The sequence below is a fragment of the Balaenoptera musculus genome, chromosome 15 (genome assembly GCF_009873245.2).
Source record: "Balaenoptera musculus isolate JJ_BM4_2016_0621 chromosome 15, mBalMus1.pri.v3, whole genome shotgun sequence".
Lineage (NCBI taxonomy): Eukaryota > Metazoa > Chordata > Mammalia > Artiodactyla > Balaenopteridae > Balaenoptera > Balaenoptera musculus.
Genome location: NC_045799.1, coordinates 30,483,982 through 30,499,636, shown reverse-complemented (window position 1 = coordinate 30,499,636; position 15,655 = coordinate 30,483,982). Strand labels below are relative to the sequence as shown.

The 15,655-nt window shown below is 38.2% G+C and overlaps 1 protein-coding gene across 3 annotated transcripts in view; it reads left to right on the top strand.

Annotated features, from left to right (window-relative positions):
• C15H20orf194 (chromosome 15 C20orf194 homolog) overlaps window positions 1-15,655 on the top strand; it is a 147,407-nt gene that overhangs the window by 47,303 nt on the left and 84,449 nt on the right. For all 3 annotated transcript variants that reach the window (XM_036826165.1, XM_036826166.1, XM_036826164.1), the window contains exons 7-9: window positions 836-913; window positions 9,607-9,705; window positions 15,085-15,140. In XM_036826165.1, coding sequence (XP_036682060.1) covers window positions 836-913; window positions 9,607-9,705; window positions 15,085-15,140 — 233 coding nt within the window. The remainder of the gene's footprint in view (window positions 1-835; window positions 914-9,606; window positions 9,706-15,084; window positions 15,141-15,655) is intronic.

The following is a 15,655-nucleotide window of genomic DNA, read 5'->3' as shown; positions in this document are numbered from 1 at the left end:
AATTAAGTGGGAAAGGTAGAAAAAATTTTAGGATTGATTTTTTTAATTACACAAGTGAAAAGAATGAAGCTGTTGGTAGCTCTTGGAAAAACAAAATTTGTTTAAGAAAGCAAATATGAGTATGGTATGCACTTGGCCTGCAGTAAATTTTATATTATATATATATATATATTCTTAATATTATAAACAATAACTACTGGTATAACCAAAAAAGTCATATTATGATATTAGATAATGTTAAGGTGTATATGTGAGAAAACGTATGAGAATGGGGATAAGCGTAGCAGAGCTACATCTTTGCCATAAGTCAGTATTTAATTTCTAAATTGATAAATCAAGAAATAGTGATAGAAGCTTATATCAAAATATGGAGGTAATTACCAAAAAGAAGATGTTAAAACACTTCAAAGTGGTTGTCTCTGAGGATTAAGACTAGCGGAGGTTTGTGAAAGGTTGGAGTAGGGATTAAAATTTTTTTATTACAAGCCTTTAGGACTAGTATTTGATTTTTTAAAACTATAGGAATGTATTATTTTAATTAAAATTTTATTCTAAACAAAGACAAAATATTTTTGTGTGTATATGTATATAAATATATATATGCCCATCATTGAAGATATTCAAAAGATATACCAAAGTCTCTGAACAGATAGTTTCCTTGAATGGGACACATTTATTAATATGTATAGGTTCTAATATAATATAAAACTTTTATTTATTATTCTAATCACTGAGTTTCCACCAAGATAGTCATTTCTAAATGTCAGGAAATAATTCTGATCGTCCTACTGATACTGACTCAGTTATTTCAATGTTTTTTTCCCTTGTGTTGCAGTTGCAGGATGTGAGTTTGAATCTATGGAATGTCTACAGCAAGATGGATCCTATGTCTCTGGAGAGTTTGCTTTCAGAAGTAAGGAGCCACACTGTATTTAACTTATAAATATTAGAATCAGCTCAATTATCCACTACTGGTATTTAACTTGTAGAAATGCAGGATATATTTTAGTTTGCTTTAGTCAAAGAATTGAGCAGTTTCTTCCCCAATTATTATCTTGAACTTCTTGGGGAGTGGAAGGGGACCTGGAAAAGAGACACTACCTCTTCCACTCTTGAGGAAACCTCACCTGAGATGAGACCAAGGCTGCCTGCCTGGTCCAAGATTTAGGTTTTCACCTAAAGACATTCTTTCCATTGGGCTGGACTTTAGAAAAACAGTAAAGAGGGTGTCTTTTTGCACTCTTTCTCTGGCATGAAAAGATTAAAAAGTTGGTGTATGCCTTAAAGGAATCAAGGATTAGACAGGGGTTGGCAACATTTTTCTGTAAAGGGGTAGACAGTAACATTTTAGGCCTTGTGGGCCCTGTGTCTCTGTTCAAACTACTCAGCAATGCCATTATAGACAATGCTTTAACGAACGAGTGTGTCTGTGTTCCAAGGAAGCTTTATTTATAAAAATATATGGCCTGCCGGCAGGCCATAATTTACTAACTCCTAGATTAAAGGGTCAGGCATTAATTTTTCATCTGAACTTTGAAGAAAAAATTCACAGTGGGCAAAGCAATTTGCAATGAGGAGCAACAAGCAAAACTAAGGTATAAGTACTTTGTTTAAACAGCTCAGTAGGGTCTCTCAGGGGTCATGGATGGATATGCATGGAAAAAGAACAGCTTGTATGTAGCCTTTTAATGAAATGAGCTGTGAAATCAAGACCCAACAAAACTAATTCAAAAAATGAAGACTGCACATCAGTCTCATGAATATTAATGCCTATACTTTAAGTAAAATGGTAGCAAACAGTATCATATTAAAAGAACATTCTGTGATAAAGCAGAGTTTATTAAGGGCTTAGTATTTAATTTAATATCAGGAAATCTATTAATGTAATCACTACTGATTTTTCTCCTTAGAACCATTTATGATAACTCCATAGATGCCGAAAAGGCATTTGATGAAATTGAACATCCATTCCGTTAAACATTTCTAATAAAATAGGAATATAAAAGAAAATTAAAACCTGAACTTTTTGTTCTTTAAAAAGACCTAATCATCATCATCAATCCATGGCTTGCCTAATTATGGGAAAAAGTGAAAATGCAAAAATTACAACAGTAAGAGTGTAAGAATGATGGTAATTCCCTGGCGGTCTAGTGGCTAGGACTCTGTGCTTCCACTGCCAGGGGCCCGGATTCAATCCCTGGTCGGGGAACTAAGATCCCGCAAGCTGCGTGACATGGCCACAAAAAAAAAAAAAAAAGGAAAAAAGAGTGTAAGAATGTTAAATAAAATTTAACTACAGACAAATAAAAGAGATAAGTAGTTTAGGAGTTTCTGCATAGTATCTGGGACCCATGCCCCACTTGCATGCAGTGCCCTGAATGTGAGGACGCTTCAGGTCACACATGGAAGCTAGACATAGCATTGTAGTTTTGAGAACATCGCAAGCATCTCTGGAGTCAGTGGAATGGGACCACTCAAGAGAGCATCTTTAATTACACCTAGAACAGCAGTGACATCATGCAACTGAAGAAGCAACAGTGGTAGTCATCATGGGCTGTAGACCAGGCCATTTCCTGGTTTTCTGACTTCCAGTGAGCTTGGTATTCTTAGGTGGTACCATGAAGAAGTAGAAAGGAAGCCCTTTTAATGTCTGATAGTGGACTCCCCATCTAGCAGGAAGAGTGAGGAGGACTCAGGGCCAGATTTAATTTTATTTAGAAAGAATAAAGTAAGGTGATATTTCTTATACCAAAATATGATTGAGTACATTTATACCCACTACACTATGGAGAGCTCTTACAAATTGGTAAGAAAAATACAACAGTGGGGAACTGGGAGACAACTGGAATTGGCTGTTCACAAAATAAGAAATAAAAATGACCATGGTTTTCCACTCCCAGTTAGGGATATAGAAAGTCAAAAGAGACCATTATTCTCACCCTAATAACCAAAACAATCTGAATATGCAACAAAATAATAGTGTAAAATCATTAGAGAGCTGAAGATGCAAGGAAACCTCAAAGAACTCTGTTTCTTAAAACGTAGGGCCCTTCATAGGACACTGTTCTCATTTCCAATGGAGCAGCAGGAGGAAGAGAAATCTATCACAGACAGGGATAAGTAAAAATCAGTTGACCTTTTAAAGAGCTTTTAATGGCTGTATGTGAGTGAGTCAGCACCTACCCCTCAACTCTAAACCATAGGTCTTCACAAGTGCTCGGGGTAATCCACCAAAGACTAGGCGCCAGGTTGGAGCGCTGAGAACCATCCCCCCTGAGGTACTTGACACTCAACTATAACCTGGATTAGCGCAGGAGAGCTGAGAGCAGTCATTTGGAGGCATTCCAGGTCTTTACAGAGTATAAGCAGCTGCCCTCTTAAGGCTGGGTGCAAGGCAGCAAGGCAAGGATCTCTCTACACAGACAGAGCCAAGGGGACTACAGAGCAAAGAGAACTCCTTAGCCACCCAGAAAAGTGGTAGCCAGCTTGTAAAGCAGGGAGAGATTGTCCATGATTCCGCAAGCTGGTGGCTCAGCTATAAAATGCAAAGAGATTTCCAGAATCTTGTCCCAGTGCTCTGAGCAAAATCTTTATCAAAGTTCACACCCCACCCTCAAAATACTTGAATTTAGTGATGAAGTAAACCAAACTACAAATGCTACAAAACGCAGACCCTGATCAATTATAGATCAAATTGACTTAGATCCCTGCTTTAGTGGCCTAACAAAAGAAAGGGATCTAGTGGCCCTTTCCTAGAGGTAAATGGTACTATTTACCACTGTTTTTACTGGTCTTTTATACAAAATGTCTGGCATATGATATTTTTAAAATTATAAGACCGGAAGAAACAAGAAAATTTGATCTGTTTAAATAACTGATAAAAGTGCTAAAGAATCTGGAACAAAATGGGACAACGTGTGTGAAGAGTTGAGGAATTTTAGCAGAGACCTGAAAACTATAAAAAGAACCAAATGGAAATGCTAGAAATGAAAAATATATGGTATAGAAATGGAGGATTTATTAGATTGTCTAATTTATCAGATTAGACATGAATGAAGAAAAGTTCAGTGAACTTGAAGGTAAGTCAATAGAAAGTTTCCAAACTGAAGGACAGAGAGAAAAAGAGCAAAAGGGGTGGAACAGAGCATCCAGTGTCTGCCAAACAGTGTCAAATGATCTAGCATAGTAGATCATTGGAGTCCCAGAAGGGAGAGTAGAGAGAAAATGGGGCTGGAAATTTAAGTTGATAATGTCTGAGAACTTTCCAAATTGATGAAATACATCAATCCACAGATCAAGAAGCTCAGTAAACCCTAAGTAGGATAAAATAAATATGTATGAAAATGACTATAAATTTGTGCAGGGATCTCTGTGGTGAGTCTACAAGTATTAATAAAATTCAAATCCAACAACCAAAAGAAGTTAAAATGCAATTCAGGTCATTACTTGTGCCTATAAAAAATTATTAAAAAGGAAGCCAATCTATACCCATATTACTTCTTAAAATCTACTTTTTTTTCTTCTCTCTTCTCTTGCTTAGCTGCTTCATAGCCTCCAAAGTTCTCTTTAAAAACTCTTTTTCTCTTCAATATCCAAATGCATTTTCTGTTCACATGTATTTTCTCTTTGCTAAGACTGGTAATCTTATAGTCAGAATTAGCATCTAGGCCTTAATTTTTACTGGTCAATCACTGCTGGCAGCTCTATGATGGCCAGGGAGCCTACAGCTCCATGCTTCTTGGTCAGATCCTGCAAAGAGAAAGTGCAGACTGCTCTGAGATTTGATTTAGAAAGATGTTCAAAATATGTTTGGTGAGAAAAGTAAAAAAGCAGAGTATATTTCCATCTTTGTAAAATAATTTGTGTTCTGTGTCTTAGAAACTTCAGATGGTAGTCTCACTGGTTGTTGTTATTATTTTACGTATTTTCATTTTCTTATATTTATTACATCATGTAATTCTTTTCTTTTAAATCTTTTTCTTCCTCCCTCCCTCCCTCCCTGCATTGGGTCTTCATTGCTGTGCATGGGCTTTCTCTAGTTGCAGTGAGTGGGAGCTCTTCATTGTGGTGCACAGGCTTCTCATTGCAGTGGCTTCTCTTGTTGTGAAGCACAGGCTCTAGGTGCACGGGCTTCAATAGTTGTGGCACGTGGGCTCAGTAGTTGTGGCGCATGGGCTCTAGAGCGCAGGCTCAGTAGTTGTGGCACATGGGCTTAGCTGCTCCGCAGCATGTGGGATCTTCCTGGACCAGGGCTTGAACCTGTGTCCCCTGCATTGGCAGGCAGATTCTTAACCACTGCACCACCAGGGAAGTCCTACCTCGTGTAATTCTTAAAAATACTTTTAAATATTGAAATTAAGCTTCTTTTCCCCCTTTGAGTCACCTGAGATCAGACACTGCTGGATGCCAGCCTAGGGGCAAGAGTTCTGTCTGAAGTTCAGGATCCTTCCCTGGTGGCCAAAGGCCAAGGCACACTGGCATGTTTCTTGGGGTTTGCAGACTTCTGCTGCTTATCTGATCTTGATATCCATCTGGGCCTGTCTTCTGGATTCGGCCTTCAGGAGTCTGAGCAGATAGACTTTCCCTTCTTCATCATCAGATCCAACGAACCGATTCTACCTCCATACACAGTATCCATTTCCACAAATGCACTGTTTGTGCTGGGGAAAAATTGAAGAATAGTGTGTCTGGTGGAAACCACACAGGCTCTGGGTATCTCTTACCTAGATATATTTTCACTTTTGCTAGTTGTTAGTATCGCATCCTCAGGTCACTTTACCATTTAGTACCTCAGTCTCCTCATCTATAAAGTGGGCATAGAGAAGTACATGAGGATATTAGGAAGATTTAAATACACACACACACACACACACACACACACACACACACACGTGAAATCTTCCATTTCAGTCATAGCATGGATTCCTGATGGTCTAGTGGTTAGGATTTATCACTGTTGGTCATAGCATGGAGCTGAAGGCAGTATTTAATGATTCATTCCACCTTATTGTGTAGTTAGTACTGACATATCCACCTCCATCAGGGAACTTTTTTGGGAGCAAAATGCCTATCTTTTCTGTGTATCCCCCAAAGCACGCAGTGTTTTTCACGTAGAAGATAGCCAGAAAATGGTGACTGCTCAACTGTATAACTCTACTTCTTATCATAGACCCAAACCAAGGTGAGTATCACCATGTAGGCCATTAAAATAGAAACAAACTTCTGAGTTTGTTTCTAAATAGAATTGGAAAACAGAATAAAGTGTATTCTGTACTAATAGCTATATTGGTTCTTTTTGTTTTCCTAAGCCTCACAAAGTGAAGCATTCTGGTATAGCCCAAGGGATTGGACAGAGCCAAGCAAGGAAAGCACAGACCCACACTGGGGTGCATAGCCTCAGATGTGACTTACCTGAGGCCAGTGATATGCATTATGGGTGTCTGAGAGATAGAGCAGACAAATGCCAGGAAATCAAGGTGGAGGCTCAGATGTTCTTAGCCAACTCCAGCTAGCCGACAGTAGAAGCAGAGAAATTGACAAGTACTGCAGACATCTAGTGTGTAAGGCCTGGTAATAAGCACTTTCTACAGGTTATTTCATTTAATTCCTATAATATCTCTGTAAGGTAAATAATAGCCCCCGCCATTATGCACATAAGGCATTTGCGGCTCAGAGAGGTTAGCTCCCTTGCCCAAGGTCACACAGCCAGTAAGAGGCAAAACAAAGTTTCCAGCACAAGTCTTTCTGAATCTAATCATAGTTTAGCTTTGCCTGCTTGTGTGTGTCTTAGGTTTCTTCTCATGTATGTATTCCCCCTCCTCTTTGTTCCCACCCATCCCTCGCTAACTGTCTGTTGAAGAAACCAGATCATTGTCATATGGTTGTCCTTACTGGGATTTTTTTTTTTTTTTTTGGCTGCTTTGGGTCTTTGCTGCGCTCGGGCTTTCTTTAGTTGCAGCAAGTGGGAGCTACTCTTTGTTGTGGTGCCTGGGCTTCTCATTGCGGTGGCTTCTCTTGTAGCGGAGCACTGGCTCTAGGTGCGCGGGCCTCAGTAATTGTGGCACACGGGCTCAGTAGCTGTGGCTTGCGGGCTGTAGAGCGCAGGCTCAGTAGTTGTGGCCCACGGGCTTAGTTGCTCCACGACGTGAGGGATCTTCCAGGACCAGGGCTCGAATCCGTGTCCTCTGCCTTGGCAGGCGGATTCTTAACCCCTGTGCCACCAGGGAAACCCCTTACTGGGATTTTGTTGATTGCATTCCCATGATGTAGTTTAACAGTTTCCCTGTCTTCTGTATTCCCTGATTATTAGTAATTGAATCTAGAGGTTTAATCCGTTTCAGGATTGATTTTTAGAGGGAAGATAACTTCATAGAGGGTGTTGTGTTCCTTACCAAGAAGTACGTGTATCTAATTGATTCTCTTTATTTTGTGAACAGCCATTGATATGCAATCTTCAGATCTTTACTTCATTAATTAGTCTTAATTCACTATTGCAAAATGGTGGTATTCTAATTCTATAATTCCTTCTTCATTTATATTCTCTAAAGAGAAATATTCAGCTTGCTAATATTGTTTATGCAGTGGTGACGTTCATGTAGGAAAAGCAAGATAAATGCTTGAATTCTTGCTTTTACTTATAAGTTTTCAAAATAAGGTTGGTTCCCAACCGTTTTCCAAAAGTAACCAGTAAAAAAAATAGTTTTTTAAAATATATCTCATTTTGAACTCATAGATTTAAACATATTTGATATGTTTCTGTCCATTGCAGTTATCATCTTTACTGATGCTCTAAATTGTTCCATCTTTGGGCTGTGGTCTCACTTCAAGTTGGTCACACATCCTTTTAACACAGTCTTAATAGTCCTCAATAACTTCTCTGCTATACACTGTGACGAGATATTCCAGGCTTATCTTGTACATTTCCTGTCTCACACCTGGAATTGGTCATTTCTCTAGTAAGTTATGGTTTCTTTGAGTGGGAAATGACATTTCAGCACCACAGTCTGGGTGCTAGAAATGCTCCTTGCTCCTGGTTTGGTCACTGTTTCTAGATCTCTTCAGTGGACGAAACTAGGAAATTCTCTTCTCTCTCTCCCTGCTCCCTCGCCTTTTCTCTCCTTGTGTGTGTGTATGTGTGTATACACATCATATACATACTTATATATACATGCACATGTATATACATACATATGTACACACACATATACCTGATTTTTTATCCTATGTTATGTATAAAACATACTCAGAAAACAGTATCAGCACTGTCTCCTACATATTACTGAAAATAATTTTAGACATATATTGACATTAATGTGCGTGTATATATATATATATATATAAAATAAACAAAATATAGATTTTCTGGGCAGCAAATAGTGAAGTCACTTGAGAATATTGTTTACACTAAGTATTCCCAGCAGAGATCCATTGTGCCTTATGCCTAGGGCCATTGCATGGCTAACACAGAGTTCATAGGTATGAGTACTCGTGTATCCTTAAAGAGAAGAGTAGGGAAGAGCATAGATCCAGACAGCCAGTTTTAGTGCAGCAAACAGGATGCCTGCTGTAAGCAAGGCACTAGGCTGGGTGCTTGTCATGTACACTTACACAGTGTGAGATGGACAGTAAAGACAACTATCCAATTTGAGTACAAATTAACAGCAACTTCAAAATAAGGACAAAGATGTCACTTGAGTATCTCAATCAAGCAAGTCATAGCTGATACTTTGGGTTAACTGATGATGCCTTAAAGAAAAGCCAGGAACACAAAGCAACATGTAGTGGTTGGGAACAGGAATGAGTTCAGAGAGGAGGCTGAAAAGCAGCTGGGATGGGGGAGGGAGGCAGGCTGTATGTAGAGGAGAGTCAGCTGGGAAGGTGCAGAGTTCCTCATACTTGCTTTCCTGCTAGGAGGAGAGGATGAGGGAGGAAAGGGCTCTGGGCCACCTCTGGCCCCACTGAACTTCTAACTAAAGTCAACTAATTTGTCCTTGAACAAAGCTTCACTGCTGTGAGCTTATGGTACTAGGTGTAGTGTCTCATAAATAGCTTTAGGTGCCTCATAAATAACTCCCTCTTCAACAAGGGTTGCTAACTGTCCTTTTTAAAAACAGCTTTTAAAGGACATTACTGCTCTTTTAAAAAAAAAAAAACAGCTTTATTGGAATATAATTTATATACCATAAAATTTACCCATTTTAAGTGTACAGTTTGGTGATTTTTAGTAAGTTTACAGATGTGTGCAACCATCACCACAATTTGAATTTTAGACCATTTCATCAACCCAGAAAGTTCCCTTGTCCTCACTTGCAGTCAACCTCCATTCCCACTCTCAGCCCTAAACAAACCACTAATCTACTTTCTGTCTCTGTAGATGTGTCTTTTCTGAGTATTTCGTATACTGTAGTCTTTTATACATGGCCTCTTTCATTGGGCATAATGTTTTTGAGGTCCATCCACGTGGTAACATGAATCAGTACTTTGCTACTACCTTTTGAACAACATATTTAAATGGTCTGGTATTTTGAGATCAGATGCGGTTTCATGATTCTGGTTTTCTAAAGTACCTCCTTGAATGACCACATTATCTTTTCATTTTCTTTCTAGGATTTGGTGGCTTTTGAACGTCAGTGGACTAACTTCTTCGCCAATTTTGACACAGAAATTCCCTTCTTGCTGGAATTGTCCGAATCTCAGGCGGGTGAAGTATGTAAAGGAAGGGTCAAAGAGAAAGAAGAAATTGGCTAGTTTATTTATTGTTTTTATTTTTATTAAAAATTTTCTCAGAATACAGCACTACCAATCTGAATTTGGCTATCATTTCCTTAAGATTTGTTGCATGCTGTAAAGAAGTTTTTAACTCCCATGCCAACCCCTATATAAGAAGGTATTTTTTTCTGTGCCAGTTTCTCTACAAGAAAGATACTCATTTGTCAGAGGTGGTGCCCCTGTCAGCCAGGAATTCTGTTGGGCACCAGTTAATAAGCCTAGGAATAATTCTCCACATGTGAATAGCACACCTTTGTCAGTTGAACCTCTAGGTAATGCCAAGCTTTCTTTCTAGGCAAACAACAATAGTGAGGTTACTAGGTTCAGGATAAGACCCACTCCATGAGTAAACTGAGGTATGTAAATCCAGAACTAAGGCACAGGGACTTCCCTGGTGGTCCAGTGGTAAAGAATCCACCTTCCAGTGCGGGGGACATGGGTTTGATCCCTGGTCAGGGAACTAAGATCCCACATGCCGTGGGACAACTAAGCCCACTTACCACAACTACTGAGCTCGCACGCCTCAACTAGAGCCCACGTGCTGCAAACTACAGAGCCCACGTGCTCTGGGGGCCTGCGCGCCACAACTAGAGAAGAGAAAACCTGCAGGCCACAACTGGAGAGAAGCCTGCGCACCACACAAAGAGCCCGTGCGCTGCAACAAAAGATCCTGCATGCCTCAACGAACATCCCGCGTGCCACAACTAAGACCAGACACAGCCAAAAATAAAGAGAGGGAGAGAGAGGGAGAGGGAGAGAAGAGAAGAGAGAGAGAGAAAGAGAGAGAGAGAGAAAGGAAGGAAGGAAGGAGGGAAGGAGGGAGGGAGGGAGGAAGGAAGGAAGGAAGGAAAAGAAAGAAAGAAGAAAAAAAGAAAGGCACAAAACTAGTTCCCAAACTAGTTCCCAAAACTAGTCAACAGGAAGGATCAAAAGAGTGATCTTGAGCTTGCACTTGAGCTTACTTTGGGCTTGCACTGCCAGTCCTCAGTTCTGCTGTGTTCCACTTTGACCCAGGACAGGCCCTACTCCTGACCTTTGCAACTGGAGTTGATCTTTGTTGCTGTGCATTTTACTTTTACATTATGTTATAAATCCCACAATATATTGGGGTTATTTTTGTTTAAACAGTCAATTGTCTTTTTTGTCTTTTAAAAATCTTTAAAAATATTTTTTAAAGATTTAAATAATTAAAAAATCTTACATATCTGCCCATGTAGTTAAAATTTCTGGTGCTGTTCATTTCTTTGTATAGACACAGATATCCATTTGGTATGATTTCCTTCTCCCCGAAGATATCATTTAACATTTTTAGTTGTGCAAATCATCTGATGATTAATTCTTCCAGCTTTTGTATGTCTGAAAAAAATTTTTATTTCACTTTCATTGTTTAAAAAAATTAATTATTTATTTATTTTTGGCTGCATTGAGTCTTCATTTGCTGCACGCGGGCTTTCTCTAGTTGTGGCGAGTGGGGGCTACTCTTCGTTGCGGTGTGCAGGCTTCTTATTGCGGTGGCTTCTCTTGTCGCGGAGCACGGGCTCTAGGCGCTTGGGCCTCAGTAGTTGTGGCTCATGGACTCTAGAGCGCAGGCTCAGTAGTTGTGGCACATGGACTTAGTTGCTCCGCGGCATGTGGGATCTTGCCAGACCAGGGGTTGAACCTGTGTCCCCTGCATTTGCAGGCAGATTCTTAACCACTGTGCCACCAAGGAAGTCCCTCACTTTCATTTTTGAAAGTATTTTTGCCGTGTATAGAATTCTAGGTTGACAGTTTTTTCCTTACAGTACCTGAAAGATGTTGTTCCACTCTTTCTCACTTGCATTATTTCTGATGAGAAGTCTTTCATCTTTATCTTTGTTCATCTGTACATAACTTGTCATTTTTCCCTCTGGTAGCTTTTATGATTTTCTCTTTCATTACTGGTTTTGAGTAATTTGATTATGGTATGTCTCACTATAATTTTGTTCATATTTCCTATGCTTGGGTTTTGTTGAGCTTTTTGGATCTGGATTTTTAGTTTCATCAAGTTTGGAAAGTTTTTGGCCATTATTTTTTCTGTCCTCTTTTCCTTCAGAGACTCCAATTACCTCTATATTAGGCCACTTGAAGTTGTCCCACCTCTCACTGATGCCCATTTCAGTTTTTTATTTTTTTTGATTCTTTTTTTCTTATTACTGATTCTAAGAGTAAAAAATATTCAAAAAGGTGTACTCAGTGACATGTCACTCCTGGGTTCTTACTACCATGTTCTCATTCCCACTTTCTTCCCACCCTTTTTCCACCCATTCCATTACCAGTAGGTAACAAATCTCTTCAGTTTCTGGTTTATCTTTTCTGTCTCTTTTGCACAAATGATCAGATACATAGGTATTTTCTTATATCCTCTTCTGTCTTTCATTGAAGAGTGGCATACCATATGTAGTCATTTCCACTTTGCTCTTTTCACTTAACAGTGTATCCTGGAACTCTTTCTAGGTCAGTTCGTTGAGATCGTCCTCATTCTTTATTATAATTCATAATACAGTTGACCCTTGACCAACGCAGGCTTGAACTACCTGGGTCCACTTGCATATTTTTCAGTAGTAAATACTACAGTACTACACGGTTCAAGATTGGTTGAATTCATGGATGCAGAGGAGCCGCGAATGCAGAGGGCCAACTATAAGTTATATGCAGATTAACCCCTGTCTTATGTATGTGTATTTAGGTTATTTTCAGTATTTTGCTATTGCAAACAGTGCCATAGTAAATAACTCTGTGCTTATGTATTTTCATATTGTTGGAGGTTTGTATACCTAGTAATGGGATTGCTGGGTCAAAAGGTAAGTGCATATGTAGTTGTGTTAGCTATTGCCAAATTTCCCTTCAGAAAGGTTGTACTGATTTGCATTCCCACTAGCAACATATGAGAGTGCCTGTTTTACCACAGCCTCACCAATAGAATGTGTTGTCATACTTTTTAATTTTTGACAGTCTCATCGAAGAGAAATGGTATCTTGGTATTATCTTAGTTTGTGTTTTTCTAATTATGACTAAGCTTCAACACTTTTTCATATGTTTGAAGGCCATTTTATATTTTATTTTCATGTCTTTTTCCCATTTTAATATTGGTACAATATTATTAACTGAGCTATAGAGCACAGGTTTTAGGTCTTTTGTCCCTTGTTTTTTACGAGTTCTTTATATATTTAGGCTATTACCTTTTTGTCTGTGATATATATTCCAAATATTTCTTCCTTATTTATCAGTTGCTTTGTTTATGGTGGTATTTTGCCATGCAAACTTTTTATCTTTATGTAAATTTATTAATATTTACTTTTATTGCCTCTGGATTTTGAGTCATATACAGAAAGGCTTATAAATCTAAGGTTAAAGAGGAATTTTACCCTTTTAGTACTTGTATGGTTTAATTTTTTAAATTTAGATCCGTAATTCACTTGGGATTTTTTGTGTATATGATGTGAGATATGGATCTAATTTTATCTTTTTTTCCCAAATCCAGTTAGAATCCTGACTATGCAGCTCACTAGCTCTGTGACCTGGGACAAGTTAATTAAATTAGCCAACTCATCTGTAAAGAGGGGATCATGAAGAATGAACTGCATAGGTTGTTACTAGGATTACAGTTGACCCTTGAACAGCACTGGCGTTAGGGACCCAGACCCTCCAGACCCTCCACACAGTCGACAATCTGCATTTAACTTATAGCCAGCCCTTTGTGTACACAACGCCTCCTTATATGCAGTCCTTCCATATCTGCGGTTCCTTGGCATCCGCGGTTCCACATCCACAGATTCAACCAACTGCCTGTCATATATTACTGTGGTATTTACTATTTTAAAAGATCCACATATAAGTGGACCTGTGCAGTTCAAACTTTTGTTGTTCAGGGGTCAACTGTACTTGAGATAATACATTTAAATGCCTGTCACAGTTCACATGGTAAACCCTCAATAAACTTTAGCTATTATTCCTTTAATATATAAAGAGTTTTTACAGATCAGTAAGACAAACTCCAAAACTCCAATTGATAAACATACAGAGGATGTAAATAAATAGTTAATTACCAAAGGGAAATCCAAATGGCCATTGAACATATCTGAAATATTCTACTTCATTAAAAATCAAAGGAGTATAAAATAAAACAACAACGAGGTACCATTTTTCGTTTGTCAACTTGACAAATATATTTTTAAAAGGACATTTATTGGACAGTGCTTACCCTGAGATAGGCACGCTCAGATATTGTAAGTGGAAGTGTACATTGATCAGACTTTTTTGAAAAACAATTTGGCAATATAGTTTTGCCTTTTTACCCTATAATTTCATTTCCAGATTTGCCTTAAGGAAATAATCAGAGCTGTAGATAAAATTTATGAAAAGTTATTCATTACAGTATTATTTATGATATAAGAGTTAGTAGCAATATAAATTTCCAAGAATAAAGGACTATTTAACAAACTTTGGTACAATCTATATATATTCTATGAATATACCATAGAAGAAAGATTTGAAGAAAATGTACCAGAACGTTAATAGTTCTTAGAGATTGTAGGTGGTTTTTATTGTATTCTAAAATAAGCATATATTATTTATTTAATTGGGGGGAAAAACAATCAGTATTATTTAAGGGGATTAGAATCGCCTTTTGAAGTTTTGAACTCTTGACAAAGACCCTGCATATCAATGTTTGATTAGTGTTTAGCCTAGCACTATGCACATCAAAGCTGAGAAGTGCTTCTGTGGTTTCCTGGGAAACTTCTGTCAGTACTTCTAAGTCCCTTGGATTCTCCCTCATTACTCATTTTAAATTAGTATATTAGAATTAATATATATTATAATTTATAGAATTAACATAATTCTAATTATTGGAAATGTAGAAAAAAATTTAATAGAAGAAAAAGATTCCTATATGGTTAGTAACTTAGAACACAGATGGTGGTTTGTCCAGTTTCCTTTCAGTAGTTAAAAACTGTAAAACTTGACAAGGATTTTTCTTTACCTTCCTTTTCCTTTCTTTTTCTTTTGCAGACTTTTGTCTTTTTTTTCTTTGCTAATTGTTGTTTGTTTGCTTTCTATCCCCAAAATTCATGTTGTTATCCACCACATATGTCCTCCCATGTTCTTATAACAATCTATAAACATGCATCTCTCCCTCTTTCTCTCTCTCTTTCTCTTTCACTCTCTCTCTCTCTCACACACACACACATGCACACACACACACACTATATACATACATACATGCATATATGAGGGGTTTGTGATTGTTTTATAAAATTGTGATCTTAATATATATAATGTTGGCTTCTTTTTCAGCCATTCAGAAGTTACTTTAGTCATGGAATGATTTCCAGTCATATAACTGAAAATAGGTAAGATTCTTGGGAAAGAAATTGAATGGTAATAGAGAAAATGGGGTTGACAAGGTGGTGGAAATGGGGGAGAATCTAAGTACAGAAGCTGGAGTCAGGAAAATATGGTTTGACTTTAGTCATCACAGAGTAAGAAATCCATACTCTATAAAATTGTCTGTTTCACTGCTTTTGTATTTTTGTATTAAAAACAGTTTTATATTAAGGTGGCTTTTAAAACATTGTTAACTTGCTAAAATCTAAAGAAAGGAATTTTTTATTCCATCTGTAACCCAGCAAAGCTAGAGGAAGCAGAGTGTCCAAGGGCTGGGCAGGGATCAACAGTGGCTTGTTGGGGAGTAAAAGGGATTGGGCATAAAGGTCCAGCCCCAGGAAGACATGGGAGCAATGAGGGTTGCTGCATTTGTTTTCTTGAAGTGTTTCCTTCAGTACCTCTCTTGCCATGATAATCAGGAGGGCCCAGCAGGGGATAGTTCCTCTGATGGATGAATGCAGTAGATCTTTCCTTTCTTTTC